General features: G+C 46.3%; 2 protein-coding genes across 9 annotated transcripts in view; both read right to left on the bottom strand.

Moving 5' to 3' along the window:
• The window catches only part of cxxc5b (CXXC finger protein 5b), a 13070-nt gene extending 7741 nt beyond the window's left edge, over nt 1-5329 (bottom strand). The window contains exons 1-2 of one of the 5 annotated variants that reach the window (XM_048262333.1): nt 5170-5329; nt 695-1806 (exon numbers count right to left, since the gene is read on the bottom strand). In XM_048262333.1, the coding sequence (XP_048118290.1) occupies nt 695-1504 (810 nt within the window). In that variant the 5' untranslated portion in view covers nt 1505-1806; nt 5170-5329. The other 4 variants (XM_048262329.1, XM_048262330.1, XM_048262332.1 and 1 more) reach the window with 4 other exon arrangements.
• A 3540-nt stretch (nt 5330-8869) lies between these two features.
• zgc:110843 (uncharacterized protein LOC541492 homolog) lies at nt 8870-13609 on the bottom strand. Of its 4 annotated transcripts, XM_048262327.1 has the most exons (5): nt 13426-13597; nt 13261-13341; nt 13127-13167; nt 11661-11866; nt 8870-10134 (listed from the first exon to the last, which is right to left on the bottom strand). In XM_048262327.1, the coding sequence occupies exons 3-5, from the start codon at nt 13152-13154 to the stop codon at nt 10045-10047; spliced, it is 324 nt and encodes a 107-aa protein (XP_048118284.1). In that variant the 5' UTR covers nt 13155-13167; nt 13261-13341; nt 13426-13597; the 3' UTR covers nt 8870-10044. The 4 variants fall into 4 exon arrangements, with proteins under 4 accessions (XP_048118284.1, XP_048118283.1, XP_048118282.1 ...); XM_048262326.1 differs by lacking the exons at nt 13127-13167; nt 13261-13341 and having other exon boundaries at nt 11661-11836; nt 13426-13609; XM_048262325.1 differs by lacking the exons at nt 13127-13167; nt 13261-13341 and having other exon boundaries at nt 13426-13606.
• Nucleotides 13610-15930: the final 2321 nt, after the last annotated feature.

Genomic DNA, 15930 nt, shown 5'->3' with positions numbered 1-15930 from the left:
TTGTAGTGATTTGAAAATTCAGTTGGCATATGTCTCTGACATCCACACAATCCCTGTCAGAACACATGGAGGAAGAACAAGGTAAAACCCTGACTGTCCACCTAGCTTTGTTAACCCTGACTGTCCCATGAAATGACCCTCCATGAAGTTGCATACCCAGCCATAAGGTGTGTCAACTAACCAAATGTAAGATTCACCTTATGCAATATAGTGGCGCTTCACTAGACAATAATTACAACAATAAAAAAAAAAAAAAAGATTAAGAACATTTTGCACACATTTAGTGCTTTTGTTTTTGGGTCTCATATTTTGGCTATTTCTTGTCCTCAAAGGAGGAGGTTTCTCAAATTAATAAAACCGCTCTCAGTGCATGTCCATGTGATCAAGTCAGAGAACCCAGTAATAATGTGCACATGGAACTTTTGTGATCTGCAGACACGTTTACTCAATGTACTGTACAATGGCTCTCCAACTCCTGTGTCATCTCTGTATGTTATTCTCTCATACATGTTATCCTTTACTCTGCCCTCTCCCTCTCTATCCCTCCGTCTCTACCTCTCCCTCCCTCTCTTCCTCTCTCCCTACCTCTCTACCTCTCCCTCCCTCCCTCCCTCCCTCTCTCTCTCTCTCTCCCTCCCTCTCTCCCTCCCTCTCTACCTCCCTCTCTCCCCCTCCCTCCCTCTCTCTCTCTCACCTCCATTGCTCCTGACGGTTTCTTCTTCAGCTCCTCACACTTGCGGAACTTGCAGATCTGGTGGCCGGTCTTGCGGTTGCGGCAGCTGCTGCACTGCTCGCAGTTCACTCTCCGCCTGCAGGGCTCGCAAATCCCGCAGCGCTTGCGCTTCTTCTTGCCGTTGCCATTGGCGACGGCTGACAGCTCGCTCTGGGCCTGCTGGTGGTGCTCGGCAGCGGTGACCCCTGCGCCCCCCCCTATGAACGTCCCGTCGGCCAGGAACACTCCGGCCGGCGTCATGATGAACAGGCCCGGGTGGAGCGGGAAGCCGTTGCCCAGCAACGGGAAGTCCGACAGGCTCCCCACCACAGAGTCCGTCGCCGTGGAAGCGGCCACGCTCTCGAGGTCGCTGGGGGTGACGCCCGTGACAGCGCCCAGGGGCATGGCGGCGGTGTCGGAGGCTGCGCCCCCTAGTGGCATCAGCATTCCAGCCCGCCTCAGGAGCTCGGCCGCCTGCGCCAGGTGGAGGCCGCTGGGCGAGTCCAGCAGGCCCGAGAGCAGTGCCCCCCGGTCCAGTTTCACGCTCCCCGCCGGCACCCTGCCCTGGCCAGGCTCTGCTGACGGCTTGCCTGCCTGGCTGCTGTGGGTGTTGCCGTTGTTAGCGCTGTTAGCGGAGGCTAGTGTTAGCGTGCGCGAGCGCTTCAGGCTCTTGCTGAGGGGCTCGCTGATGATGCCGCTGCGGTTACGGCGCTCTACCATCGACCCCGGGGAGGACGGGGGCAGGTCCACTGCAGTCTGGGGTCCATGGGCTGACCCCCCACTGCCAGACATGGTCCAGCGCGAGAAAGAGAGAGGGGGCAGAGAGAGAGAGAGAGAGAGAGAGAGAGAGAGGGCAGAGAGGGAGAGGAAAACAAAAAAGAAGAGAGAAACAAAAAGAGAAAATAAATAAAATATAGAGGACAGGAGAGAGAGAGAAAGAGAGAGAGAGAGAGAGAGAGAGGGAGAGAGAGAGGGCAGAGAGGGAGAGGGGGGCTGCTGGAGACAACAACAGAGGAAGGGGGTGGTGGTGGGGGATACCTGCAGAGACCAGAGATCAGCCAAGACCCCTTACAGCCTCACCCCAGTCCTCATCACTGAAAGAGAGAGACAAAAAGAAAGAAAGAAAGAAAGAAAGAAAGAAAGAAAGAAAGAAAGAAAGAAAGAAAGAAAGAAAGAAAGTCATTATTCATGACATTTTTTTAATTAACAATTTTGTAATTTTTGGGGTAAAGGCAAATAAAGATATAAGTGGATTTGTCGATATTATGTCCATTTCATGCGCCGTTACAATACAGACCTCTCGTATTAGTAAGTTATAATACACAAGGATGCAATTAAGTTAGTAACTGACTTCACCTGACACTGTCCAATCAAACACGTATAATCATTGTCACTGTAGGGAATGATTCACGTTTTTGCATATGACCAAATAACATTATCACATTAAAATCCTCAACAACACAATGACTTCATATCACGCCAGTGCCTAGATCCATATAAACAGACAGGCAGACAGACAGGCAGGCAGACAGGCAGGCAGGCAGGCAGACAGCAGTTGGAGTAGGCTGTTGGCCTTGCCTGACCTCTGATCATGCACATCAATCCAAAATATTGTGTATTTTGGTGAGTGTGTTTCTGTATGTGGCTGGGTGTATGAGTGATCTTCTCTGCTTGACTACAGGAAACTGTGTGTGTGTGTGTGTGTGTGTGTGTGTGTGTGTGTGTGTGTGTGTGTGTGTGTGTGTGTGTGTGTAAGAGCATGTGTAGAGTGCTGTCAGTGTATTTTTTATTTTGACTTTTGTGGTTTTCTATGGTGCTGGTGTGTGTTATTGTGTTCGTGTTGTGAGAATCTATGTGTGTATCTTTGTGCATGTGTGTTGCTGTTGTTGTGAGACTGTGTGTGTGTGTGTGTGTGTGTGTGTGTGTGTGTGTCCCTGGACCCCCTGCATGAAGCCAAGCCAGAAGCAGAGGCATTCTCATGAGTGTTCCGCTGAGCTGTGACAGACAGACAGCCTGGGGTGTGTGTGTGTGTGTGTGTGTGTATGTGTGCGTGCGTGCTGTGACCGTCAGACAGGCAAGAACACGTTCCACCGAAGCCTGAACGCGAGACCCAGCAGCCGTGGGCTCGGCTGCACAGATCCCGTGCTAAGCCGAGTGAGAAATCCTCACACACACACACACACAGACACACAGACGCACACTGACACCTTTTTCAAATGCACACCTTTGAGCACGCAAGCACTTCAAACAACATTTGTGTCAGTGGTCCAATTACGGACTGATCATCATGACAACATGCAACTCTACTGGCCCACTGTGCTGGAGAGAAAGATCTCCCTGGCGTCAAATAATCAGCGTGTTCCCTCATCAAATTACTACTGACTCTCAGTAAAACTAAAAAATATCAGGAAATGTCAATCCGTAATCACAAGACCCCGTGACAAAAAAATTAACGACGCATCACCAAGTAGCCAACATGTGGTCATGATATGGATAACCATCGGTCAGTTCACCATGTCTGGAAGAAAGCGCTGATTGTGTTTTAGCATGAGTCTGACGATAAAGCCCTCATTCAGGTGAGAGAGAGAGAAATCCTGCCGTTCGCGCGCACAGTCCCGCTCCTGCCCGCGGGGAACGTGAGTGATTGACAGCTCTGCAATTAAAGCAACGCTCTTCAGCTCGTGAGATGAGCATATATGCAACATGTGGCCATGTAATTCCATACGCTCCGGCCCAGACATTTCCCCCCGACGCGGCGAGACATAAAGTTCATCCACAAATCCCATTACGAAAGCACGAGCACTGTGTCCAGCCTGGTATTGCGGCAGGGGGTCGCGGATATCTTCCGCACGAGAACAACGCATTGCACTGTGGGGACAATAGCGTACGGAAGGTCAATAACGAAGCCACTGAATAGTCGGGCTCGCGCAACGGTATCATTGGCATATGAAACATTAGTGCGATCAGCTGATCAAACAAAGTCATAGCACGCTCACTCGCTCACTCACTCACTCACTCTCTCACCTCGCGCACAGAAAGAGGGGACGGCGTGCGAGTAAACATGCATCCCCCTCACCGTCGGATTCTGTCCTCACCTCACACCGCTCCTGCACACGGCAGATTTCCATCAATCAAAACGCAAAATGCACACGGGGCAGGTGCCAAAAGTTTTCTCACAGCATTTCGTCCCGATTAAATTACCAATTATTTAAATTAGGCAATACATTTTTGCCACAATTTCATGCTGTCAAAATATGTAATATTCTGCATGTTAATCACCAATTGAATATTATCGCACACACAAAAGAATAGGACACTTTTCACCTCGGCACAGCGCGACGACCCACAAGCACCAATGTCATTATCTGTTTACGGTTACAACACCGACGCCTCGAGAATGACGACGATGACGAGAAAAAACAACAAACAAACAAATGAACTAAACACCAAAAGACCCATGCATGTGGGCCGTTTTCTATTAGAGTTCCACCGCTTGTGTCTCTACCTGTATGTCGGTAAACCACGGCTCAAGACTCGCCGTCACATTTGAAAGTAAAACAAAAATCCCTTTTGTCTCCACTCACTCGCCTGCGACCGGCGTGGCTATGGTGACAGCACTCGGAATGCGCGAGCCCGTCTCTGTGGAGAAAGAATCGGCCATTCTCTCATTTTTTAAACTACTCAACTTCGTCGTCGGGAAGATGTCATTCCAACTTTGAACAGTCCTCAACAAAGTATGATTCCCCCTCCCTTCAATACATCTGCATATTAGCAAACACGGGCCCTTCCACTCGCACCTACCAACACACTGGCGAGCCGAGGGGAGGGCAGCTCCGTCCGAGCGGTCCGGCGGTGCTCCTGCTGCGGAGATTCAGCTTAAAAAAAGAGGCGAAAGAACCAAACCGAACTGATTCCACGGATAGGAAGAGTCTCGAGCATTCCGTTGAAACGAGCTCGCCAGTGAGACAGAACCGCGAGACGCTGTTAAAATGCACTTTGTCCGAAAACGAGCGCGTGGGCTCCTCCAACCTTTCGCTGTTCGCTATCCCACCTCCACATCCCCGCTTGCCGAGGAGAACATGCAAACACATTTCATAGATTTTTGGAGCTTCACACAAAAACCGAAGTGGACTTTCCGCCGTCGTGAGACGCGGAGAAATGACGCACGACAGGTCACGGATCAGCGTTCTAATATCGCCAGGGGTCCGATCCTGACCATTCCCCAACAGCTACATGTATATGTGCAGTTTAATTGAGTCCAGCATGGATATGAGATCTCTAAGTATGGATAGGTTAGAGACAGCCCATTGTTGACACTATTCCGGGCGGCAGTTGGCTGGTCGGGGGCGCGGGCTTTCTCTATGGCAGACACATGAAGTCATATCTCTTTAAGGCTAAACTTTCCCTCATGCACATTCATGCTTTCCAAGAACTTTGATTTACTCCTTCATTCTTACCTGCATCAGCGGCTGACGCATGGGACGCGCAGGACGCAGCAGGGCGCGGGTGGAAAGGAAATCACTCCTGGCGAACAAGACAAGTGACACCATTGTCAAGATTGACTATTCAAAAGATGAAGGGATATTTAATCAATTACATTATTTACTTCCTTAATTATATATAAAATGCCATAGAATACCCACGCAGCCATAAAGAGCTCGAATTGAAATGGCCATGTAGAAAGATAGCCTGCAGCATCTGATGTCCGCAATAATCTCCAAATAAACATCCTCTTGCATTATTAACTAATTACAACAGCCAAATTAATTGTTAATTAGCACAGTTAATACTGTAGTGATGCCATATGAACACACAGCCATTCAGGTTACCATTTATCTGTGATTGGCTGGCTGCAGTCTACGTTTGGCTAAATTAATTGTCATTGGCCCTATAGTTCAGATTGTCACTAATTAGCATCTATGTCTCATTAATTGTATGGAAAATAGGCTACAGGGATTTCTGCAAAAGGTAGACCACATGGACAGCTTGTGCAGCCGACCTGTAACGTCTCGGTGTATCAGCAGTGACAGCAACTCTAGCACAGGTCCTAGGGTAGACACGTCCGCACGGTCGCTGGCCCGCCTGGTCCGTTGGTCGCTCGCGGCCACTCTTCCTCGCGGACGCAGAGTCCACTCCGCCTCTTGCGAGCTTCCTGTCTGTCTGGCACGCGGCCAACTGAAGTGTGGGGAAGTGACACCGCCAGGGCGGCAGAAATTCTCCTCCGTCTCGGGCTCCTTCCCAATCGCAGGCGCGCGGACATTGGCTGGAAAGTGGAGCAGCTCGTCAGGGAGAATCAATGCGAATCGATCGTGCGGCGCGAGGAGAATGCGGGTTTGGGGAGCGAGAGAGCGCCGTGTCGGTCGCGCGGCGGAGGCTTTTCGGTCCACTAATAACAGCCCAGCTCTCCCCGCTAAAGGCCTACGCGCTTAACGAGTGTGTGTTTAGTGAACACAAAGGTCCATTTTTATTTTGAACATTCTAATTCTAACACAAGCTCAGACATGTTCATATGTGCACCAGGCTTAGACTACATTTCATTTTATTCAGATGATTTATTATTTTCATTCAGGTAACCAACCAAATACTTGTTTGGGGGGATCATTATTCATTTCTATGCACACAAAGTAAGAAGGGGCCCCGAGAGTCTCGCTAATACCCTGATTTCACAGCCTTCACCGGATCCGCTGTGGTTAAGCCCTCGAGCGCCGTGTTGTTTATGCAGCACGCGACGGCCCCAGCTCTCTCGGCGTTGCAGCTCTGTTCCGCCGCGGTGGCTGGGCGCCTGCCCCCTTATCTCGCGCGTCGTCCACACACACCGCATTCTCCACAGGCCGCTCCCGACTGTCGTGACCCAGGCCGCATTCTTGCTTTTTTCCTTCTCCCTCTTGGACCTTGCCTCTACAGCATACACACACACTCACTCTCCCAAACACACATGCAGATGTGTGCTTCCTCTGAGGTGATAAGAAACATCAATAAGCACCAATACCAGTTTCAGACCAGTTTCAAATCACTAGTCACCTCCTCAGCTGTGTACAACATTGCTATTTACAGTCCTGGTGGCATCACAAACACACAGAAATTGAACAGAAGACAGACTCTTTACTTCCCTCAGAACTCCTGTGCCAGTGACTAACCCTCACTCAGCCCCTGAACACACTCGCAAATCTCCTCCTAAAGACCAAAACTTCACCATACAAAGGTGCCATACCTACTCTATGTTCTCTAAGTAAGGAGCCAATGAACTCAGCTGACACAAATATAGCTGTAAAATCCAAAGCTTTGGGAGTCCTTTTCAAGAAGAACTTTTGAGAGATCTCCCTGAGGAGAAAAACTGAGCACCGCTTTATGGTTTGAGATTTGTGTGTGTGTGTGTGTGTGCGGTGGAGCAGAGGCAGATCCACTCCAGGGTCTGTGGCTATCAGTGTTTTAGAGTGTTCTTGCCTGTGGTGAGCAGGCTTCAGTACTGCATGCTGCACTGCTGAGCTCACTCACCCAGGAGGACGCAGCTTTCACCGAGCACACCATGCCACGCCACACCGCTCACAACACACACACAACACACCATGGCCTGCCTCGCTGGCTCTTCTCTTAATAAGTGTGGATCTATATATATATTTGCCAGTGTGTGAGAGTGTGAGTGTGTGTGTGAGTAAGTGTGTGAGTGTCTGTGAGAGTGAGTGTGTGGTTCCAGTCAGGCTTCGCATCTGTCTCTCATGTTTTCTCTCCTGCGGCAAGAGAACGACTCGGGGCTCATGTGTGCGTGTGTGTGAGGGAGAGAGTGTGTGTGTGTGTGTGTGTGCTGCGCGTGTGTGGCGGGGGTGTTGGATTAGCGTCACATGGTCTGGTCCGGCAGTCCAGACACATGACCCCCTTCACCACAGGAGAGCATAAAGCCCACTTGAAAGACGACAGAAAAAGAGGGAGAGAGAGGGAGAGAGAAAGACAGAGAGGGGACTCAGAAAGAGACAGAGGGAAGAAGGGGAGGGGAGGGTAAGAAAGTAAAAAAAAGAGGGGATGAAAGGAGGGAAAAAAGAGGGAGCAAACGTACGTCCGGTTTCTCAGACGCTGTGGAATGCCATCAGCCAGCTCCCCAAACACACGGAAACACTGCTGAGCGTTTCCCCGGAGACCTGCTCACACTCCTTCTTCCCCTCGCTCTCTCATCCCTCTTTCCATCCCTCACCATCTTTAGGTCTCTCTCTCTTTTGCTCTGTCCCCCCTTTCTCTCTCTTTCTTTCCCACTCTTTCAGCCTCTCATTCCTGCATGTCTTTGTGTGGCGCTATGTGCCAGGCCTTCCCTCGCTCCTACTTCCCTGCTTTTTCAGCCTCCTCCAGGTGCTCTCTCTCTCTCTTCTTCTCTCCCCCTCCACCTCTCTCCTTCTCCTCCTCTCACTTCCAAAGAAACTAGCTTTTCTCTCAGGCCTTTGGGGTTCCTGCAGTGAAGCAACTGCTACCCACAGTGCCTCAGGAATCACTCCTTCTCTCTCTCCCTCTCTCTCTCACACACACACTTGCAGCTGTGGAAATGACATGAATAATTAATATGGAGAGAGGTGCGGGAGCTCTGAATGGACTCCCCCTGGACATCGAACACCTTACCTATAAAACACTAACACGCACACACACACACAATTACTTGTAAAATATGAACACCTATGAGGGTTTCCTTATGCTCTCTGTACTTGGCCTAAAAATCTCACACTTAAAAATTAGCTCAGTTGACAAGATAGCCTACACATTTATTAGGATACTCAAGTGTGCTAACCATTAATATCAAAATGGCTATAGTCTAACTGTGTATCAGTGAACATTAAAACACTGAATCAGTAAAAACCTGACACGGTTAAGAACCAAGCTTTGGTTAGTTAAGGTGTCAATGTAGGTGAAATCACACACACAGACACACACATAATAGAGAGGAGATCTGACAGAGGCAAGATCACAACTGCCATCTAGTGGATGCAAGAGGAATATCTTGGATTCTGATACAAGGAGTCTACTCCCTGCATTACTTTACAATAAAATACAAAACAGGACCTTGAAAACAGGAAAAGGCCTCATTGAATAAGTTGGAATGGTTCATCCTAAATGTGATTGTTTTTAGAATGGTTAACACCAACAGTGGAGCTGCTGGACAGAGAAAGCCAAAGCAACTAGAGACAAAAGTTTATTACAGACATCTCTTCCCTGGATACAGGACAACATAGATCACCATTCAGTGTTTCCCATACATTGACTTATTTGTGGCGGCCTACCACAATATCAACATTGACCACTACATAATGATTTCCTGATTATACTAAATTGTGCTTAAATCTGGTTAGAATTATAACCACACTGCACTAATTTGTTAAAAACTGTTGCATTTAAGTTAATTTTGCAAACCTACCACCACAAATAGAATTCAATTCTGTGGGAAACACTGCCATTACAGTGACAATGCACACATAGAATGTAGCAGAGGAAAGGACTTGATCACGTGCCTTCGAAATGCAGCTGTGACAGTATAACCCGGAAGTAGATGACCTGGAAGTAGATGACTCTCCATCAGATCCGGCCTTCATCGGGTTCAGGTCTTCAGCTGGCTGAAAGCCCAGTCCCCTGGCAACCGTCACATCGGGTCACTTTAGCTCCTTGGGGGACCCTCATGGTCAGATGGGTGAGTGGGTGGTCGAGTTTGATGAGAATTGCATTTATGTGTGTTGTTCTTGTATTCAGTGTGTGTGTGTGTGTGAGAGAGTGTGTGTCAGTGTGAGTGTGAATGTGTGCATAATTGACCTACTGTAGGATGTAACCGTCCATGCACATCTGGGGAAATATGACCATATTTGAGTGTAAGATGTGACTGATCTAAACTGTATTTGATCCCTGCCGCTTCGGAGCTGGTGTATGTTATGTGTGTTATTCATAGTGCTGTGGCTGTTTCTGATCCATGTGCTTTAAGAGTTGACTCTGATTTATTTGTTGATATATTTGTCTGAGTGTGTCACTTAATGTGCGTGTATAAGAAAGGTAAAGAGAGACTATTTCTTTGTGTGTGTGTGTGTGTGTGTGTGTGTGTGCACCGAAGCATCTCATCTCTGTCTCAGCACTGGACCCTTATTCTGCTTGTCTACACATATGGACGCCGTGGTCATCCCACATATGAAAGTCCCACTTACATAATAAGGCGATAATGTCTTTGGCTATGGAATCTGAGGTGCGTTTCAAGCAAATGCACAGATTATTTCTAATTCATTTATCTGATATTGGCCAAGGAAAAGCAGCTGTCACACACACACACACACACACACACACACACTAACAATTCTGTAGCACTAACGGGCGAGTTAGGCGTCCTTCTTCTTGATGATCAGAGGGCCCACATTATCACCAGTCTCTTCATTGTGTTTGGTGTGTGAGCCATCGCAATAGGGAAACTGCAGAGAAAAATACACCAACACACACACACACACACACACACACACACACACACACAAACAACAACAAACATATCAGAATCATATCAGCACTATTATGGCATATGACATATCTACCATGAAGAAGCCGATTAACAATCAATCTTGTGTGTGTTCATAGGAAACTTACACTCACACTTACAGTCAGAGACACAACACACTTCTGAAATACTCCACACAAATGAACACAGTGTACCTCACAGATACATGTACATACACACACACACACACACACACACACACAGAGTCAACTCTATACAACACCCTGTACCTAAATATAACTTTGTGAATGACTAATCACCACATTAAGTAAAGCACACTTCAGTATCTCCTCAAAGGCATTAGCTATCAAACCCATTACACAGTGAAACACCACTGATGCTCAACTAGTCTGGGCTCTTTGTCCATGGTCACAAGTTCTGTTATTACAACTGGGCTTAAACAATGCAGTGTTTCCTGAAACCATAAACTGGTTCATAAAATAAAACCATGACTAAGAAACAGAATAATAATAATAATAATAATAATAATAATAATAATATGTTTATTGTAGGCTATTGACTTTGTAATGTAGGCTAATGTTTCAATATTGTTGTGAGTCCCTTTGGATAAAAGCATCTGCCAGGTTACATAAACATAATCATAAACATAAAAGCCATAGTTTTAGGAGAACAATAACATAAAGCTAACAGACAGAACTAATGAAACTATACTGTGGCTCGTTTTTGAAAGGCATTTTTATTTTGTGTTTGTGTTAGTTTGCGTATTTTATGGATTGTACTGTTGCATACCCTTTAACCTTATTATAGATGAACTGTCAGTGTTTAACAGCCCTGGATTGATTACATTGATCTAGTGCATAAACCTAACCTCAATCCAGATTTTATGCAATTTCATGTCAATAGGCTATCATTACTTTTTGTTACACGTGGTTAACTGTGCAATTACACTGGCTTTGAGATGTTCAAATGTGGCGTAATTACAAGCTGCCCGCCTCAGTGTTTGGAAATGGGAATTTCAAACACTCTAAGCTGCTGTACAGTGTATGGAAATCGTGTAAATTCCCTGCACTTCACTATGGACAAGTCAGTGAATAACATTTATTCTCCCATTGGGAGTTAATATTCAATAAATACTATCAAAAAAACATACAGTATGTTGAAGTCATAGTGTCTTCATGAAATTGACATTTAAATGTCTATGGCTGACATAGTTTGACAAGTGCATTTACACGTGTGGCTCACAGCATGCATGGGTCTGAATTCCAAATCTAAATCACAAAACTAAGGTCTGAGTGTAGCCAACAGTATAGGTCTATTTTCTGGTCCTAGACTGAAAGAAAACTTCAATGAAAATTTCCACTGAAAACAGCTAGGACTTGGCTTAATCCATGAATGAAAAACTAGTCCTAAGTGTAGGCTACAAATGGCAATCTGTGTTTGTTGCTTGTGTGCGTGTGTGTGTGTGTGCTTTGCGTATGTGGATACCTTCTTAGATCTCCAGCAGCGGCAGTAGACCGCTTTGGAGCCGATGTCCTCCATGTCGAAGCTATGCACCACCTTGGGGCTGTCCTTGTTCAGGGTCAGATTCACCTTCCCCTTGGAGCAACTGCTGCTCCTACTAAAGTACCTGCTCACCAGGTAGGTACCCACCACTGCGGCCACTGCAACAGGAACGATGGTGGTCAGCTGTTCTGCAAATGCACACACAGAGGCTCTTCTATTAGCCTTTTATGAGCACACTGAATTACCCGTGTGTGGAATGCTCTAAATAAACTTGACTTGACTTTTATATTCTACCCTGATCTTTTACTTTAAGATGTCTACACCGGTAGCTCTCTCTGATACCGAGGCACACTGGTGTAGCCTACCGTTACGTATAGGTGCACCATGGAATTTTGAGGAACCCAGTGTGTTTTTATACAGGCTCATGAAATATGCTTTTTTAAAGGCATAAATGACACAGCTTCTTAATTAAATAACTCAGTCACCATCATGTGAGCATATCCCTATCGCTGTGGTCTCAGCTTGGTTGGATCTCTGGTGTGCTTTAGCCCCAAAAAGGTTGAGAACCTCTGATCTACACCACCGAAGACAATAAAAGACTTGTGAAAGTCAATATAATTTATGAACAGTCTATGTCCATTAGTAGGCTGTTAAGAGGGTTCTGTGTTTGGAATGCAATCTAATCTTTGCAGCACAGCTACAGCCTAATCTGAGATGGTATGTTGATAGGCCTAAGTAACGTGCAACTGGGTCAACTCCTCCAACAGCCAAACTATGTTCCATTTCACCCATCACGATTTTAACCAAAGGTGATATTTCCAGAACTGCATTTCCAGAGACACTCTTGTTGACTCTGTCTAGCACGGCCTCAGATGACCTTTGTGTATGAAACTGGATACAGGGATTCCACACACTATCCATACCCTCCACACGGGTTCGCTGCTGTGCACTGGATAATGCTACAGCCCGTGTGTGAAACACGCGTCTCCTTCATCTTATTCTGCAGTTTAAGGTTAAACGAAAATTGTATGTGCCTTTTTTTAAGACAGGAATATCCGGAATACTCCGTCTGACGGTAAAAATTCGCGCGAGAGCTATCCCATGCGCCGTCCACGAGAAATCCGGGTTACCGCTGATCTGGGTTAACGCGAGTAATTCATCCTATAGCGTAACCATGGCGACAAGGGTCTAGTCAGGTGCGTTACACGAGTTTCCTAAAACGCGCGGTCTCTCTTTTGGCACAGTAGCCTTTCCCTGTGGTGGTCAGGCCGCGGATTTTGTCTATATCGCCTCCAGCCACTCGCGGAGCTATAGGGGCTTAAGAATCACGCAGATGTATGGCAGCTATAGGCCTAGGCTACTATGTGAAGGAATAGGATGCAGCACCGTCTGTAACTCAATAACAGACATCAGTGTTGCAGCGAGACAAAGTTTAACACCACACACACCTTCGCTCTTGTAGGCGTCATTCTCCATAGGTCATGGTAGGCTATGTAGTGGAAAGTGGAACCATAGTTTAGAGAATATATCGGACATAAGGGGTAATTATGCTATTGTTGAAGTGCAGGTTCTGTTGACCCACCGCAGGTCAACAAACTGACTTCTGTTTATTCCGCCCAGATGCGTCAGGGTCACCAAATAGTTGATCATTCATGGCTGCCCTCTGGAAAATATAAACAGTCACACGAACAGTAGGCTACTTAACTTAATAGCAAGCAGGGTAATTTAAACAGTTAGAAATCCCTACCTTTAGAAACTCTGAATCCTGAGGTGCCCGCAGGTGAGGGTAGGGTAGGGAGAGGCGGAAAAGGCGGCGATGCCATCCTGTTTTGCTTTACAACACAATAAGAAATTGGTTTACAACAAGGTCAGTAAACGACAGGTCTGAACCTTGTCCTTATCCAGCTTGTGGCGACGGGACCTGACTCAGCAGCGTCACAGGCGAACTGACCAATAGGGACAGAAGCTTGGACGGATCGCGTTGCGCGCATATCAGAGCGCATTGTGCCTTGAAGGGACTTGGAGCCGTTCAAATAAAGTCCGAAGTGATTATCCAACCAACCACTGAAAACACGAAGTAGCCTTAAAAAATGTTCTAGCATTTGCAAGTGGACCTAAATCAGAACATAGGATAAGTCCTGCTTACTCAGAAATAGCTCAAGATGCCTAATTAGGTAACATCTTTCCGTTGCTCTCAACTACCTGAATGAATGGTGACAGTCATACCTTCCAACAGGTGAAATGGTGTTCTACCCTCTGAGCCAGTGGTTCATGTAGGCTAAAATTTGAATTTGGCTCTCAACCGGTGTACCGATAGCATGACAAGCCAGACCCACAGCCCGGCAGCTGCCGTTAGGGTGCGTCTAGATTTATAGGCTAGTGTACCGAGATGTGCAGTGGAATTGTGAGGAACCCAATGCGTTTTCATACAGGCTCATGCAATTGGCGTAATGTATACTTTTAAATGTATCAATGACCTCCCTTCTTAATATAAACGGTTTAAGGTAGTCCTAAAGTGCATCAATGACCACGCTTCTTAATTTAAACGGTTTGTAGGTAGGCCTAGTCATAAAGTGGCCTGATGATATCACGCAGCTCAATCAATATCGCGAGCATCGCTGCTAGTCTCAACACATGAGCACTAGATAAAATGAGCATAAGAATCACCTGTTAGACTATAATAATGTAAGACATAGACCACTTTATAATTAGTAACCATAAATTGGTTTGCCTTAGCCCCAAATAGATTGAGAACCTCTGCTCTATGCTATGCGAAATTAAATTATCATGTTACACTTGAGAACAGTACCAGACAATTAAGTGCACATTTGAACAGACGAACTGGCAACAAGCAACGGCATAGTAAAAGCAGGAGCTCAGAGCTCACTTAGTCGTTAGGCAAGAGCAATGTCAAGTGGCTGAGATTAACAGTAACCTCATTGCAATTGCCTTTCAACCAAAATTCCGTGAAGTGTCCCACAACCGTCTTTGTTTTGATACGTTTTCATTTTTTGTGACACCAAACAGTGCCACCTCCTGTCCAATCACAGGTTTTCAAGTGGACAAATGAATAATAACAATAAAAAAAAACTTTCATAACATGAATGACTAAAACCAATAGTAATGTTCACATTCAAGGGCAATTAAATATTTACACAATGGGATAGTGACATTTAAGGAGCAAAATATGACCCTTATTTCCCAAAACAATCCTTTAATTGAACCCTTACTGTAACAAGATTCTCAATTTCACATTTAAAGGCTGTATCAGCATGGCGGGTCACTTCTGATGACGTTCAAACAGAGCTGAACCTGAACGCGCATCTCGTCGGTTATTGGTTCTAACATTTTTTTTTTTTTTGCCTTTGAGTGGTTGGCTACGGAGCCCGGGAGAGCTCACTTTAAGTGATATTTTTTCTGGTCGTGATAATTTGTGAGCACGTTTTCCTTTAATTAAGCCCTCGAATTAATAAAACGTGAGCACGTTTTCCTTTAATTGAGCCCTCGAATTAATACAACGTGACCCCGTTGTAGGCCTAAATTGAGCTCTCGAAATATGTATTTCGTGCTCACATTTAGTAATTCCCGACATTTTCTCACCGCTCGCTGTGCTGTGGTGGCAACTTCGTGTTACCTTGACATGGACTAGGCCTACAGCTGTCTGTAACAGTTCATATTGGTAATGTGATGATAACCGTAAGCAGCTAATTAAAGAGTTTAGGTGGTCATGTTTTATAGCGGACTTCTACTCTTTGTAGCAGGGGCACTGTGGTGTCAACCGCCAGCTATGGAGACCCATAATGGGGAAATTCTACTACAAAGGCTACTCGCGGGCTCTGTTGTAGCCTAATGACCGGTTTCCACTATCTCCTGGATTGTTGACTTAACTGTGAGGTCTAGAAGTCAATCGAAGCACATCACAGCGACAAGCTCCCAAACAATTACAACACGTAGACCTACTGTTGGTACAAATAGGCTACTGGTAGTATCGCCTAATACCCACCCAATACAATAAGGTTCCCTCTAGCGCCCGATGGGCCTCACCATATAACCCACGCGCACACCAATGATGCACACAACGAGGTAAGCTTTGATACGGACTATGAAACGGGAGACATAAACAGTGTCGTTCACGATGCTCAGCTTCTCAGGCTATGTAGCCCAGCTCACACCGTTCGCGATAAACACCACAGCTCTGCATACACTTGGACCTCAACAAACACTCAAAACTTCGCCAAACATTCAGCTGGAC

This window comes from Alosa alosa, chromosome 14, assembly GCF_017589495.1.
Source record: "Alosa alosa isolate M-15738 ecotype Scorff River chromosome 14, AALO_Geno_1.1, whole genome shotgun sequence".
NCBI classification, from domain to species: Eukaryota; Metazoa; Chordata; class Actinopteri; order Clupeiformes; family Clupeidae; genus Alosa; species Alosa alosa.
This window is presented reverse-complemented; position numbering and strand designations above follow the sequence as displayed.

What these genes read in the sequence shown, in the direction of transcription:
- zgc:110843 (XM_048262325.1), bottom strand. Translation starts at nt 13,501, where the DNA reads ATGGCATCGCCGCCTTTTCCGCCTCTCCCTACCCTACCCTCACCTGCG. An exon ending in AGGATTCAGAGTTTCTAAAG is followed by an intron (nt 11,867 to 13,425) that starts GTAGGGATTTCT and finishes GTGCATTTGCAG; the next exon opens with AACAGCTGACCACCATCGTT. An exon ending in GCTGCTGGAGATCTAAGAAG is followed by an intron (nt 10,135 to 11,660) that starts GTATCCACATAC and finishes TTTTCTCTGCAG; the next exon opens with TTTCCCTATTGCGATGGCTC.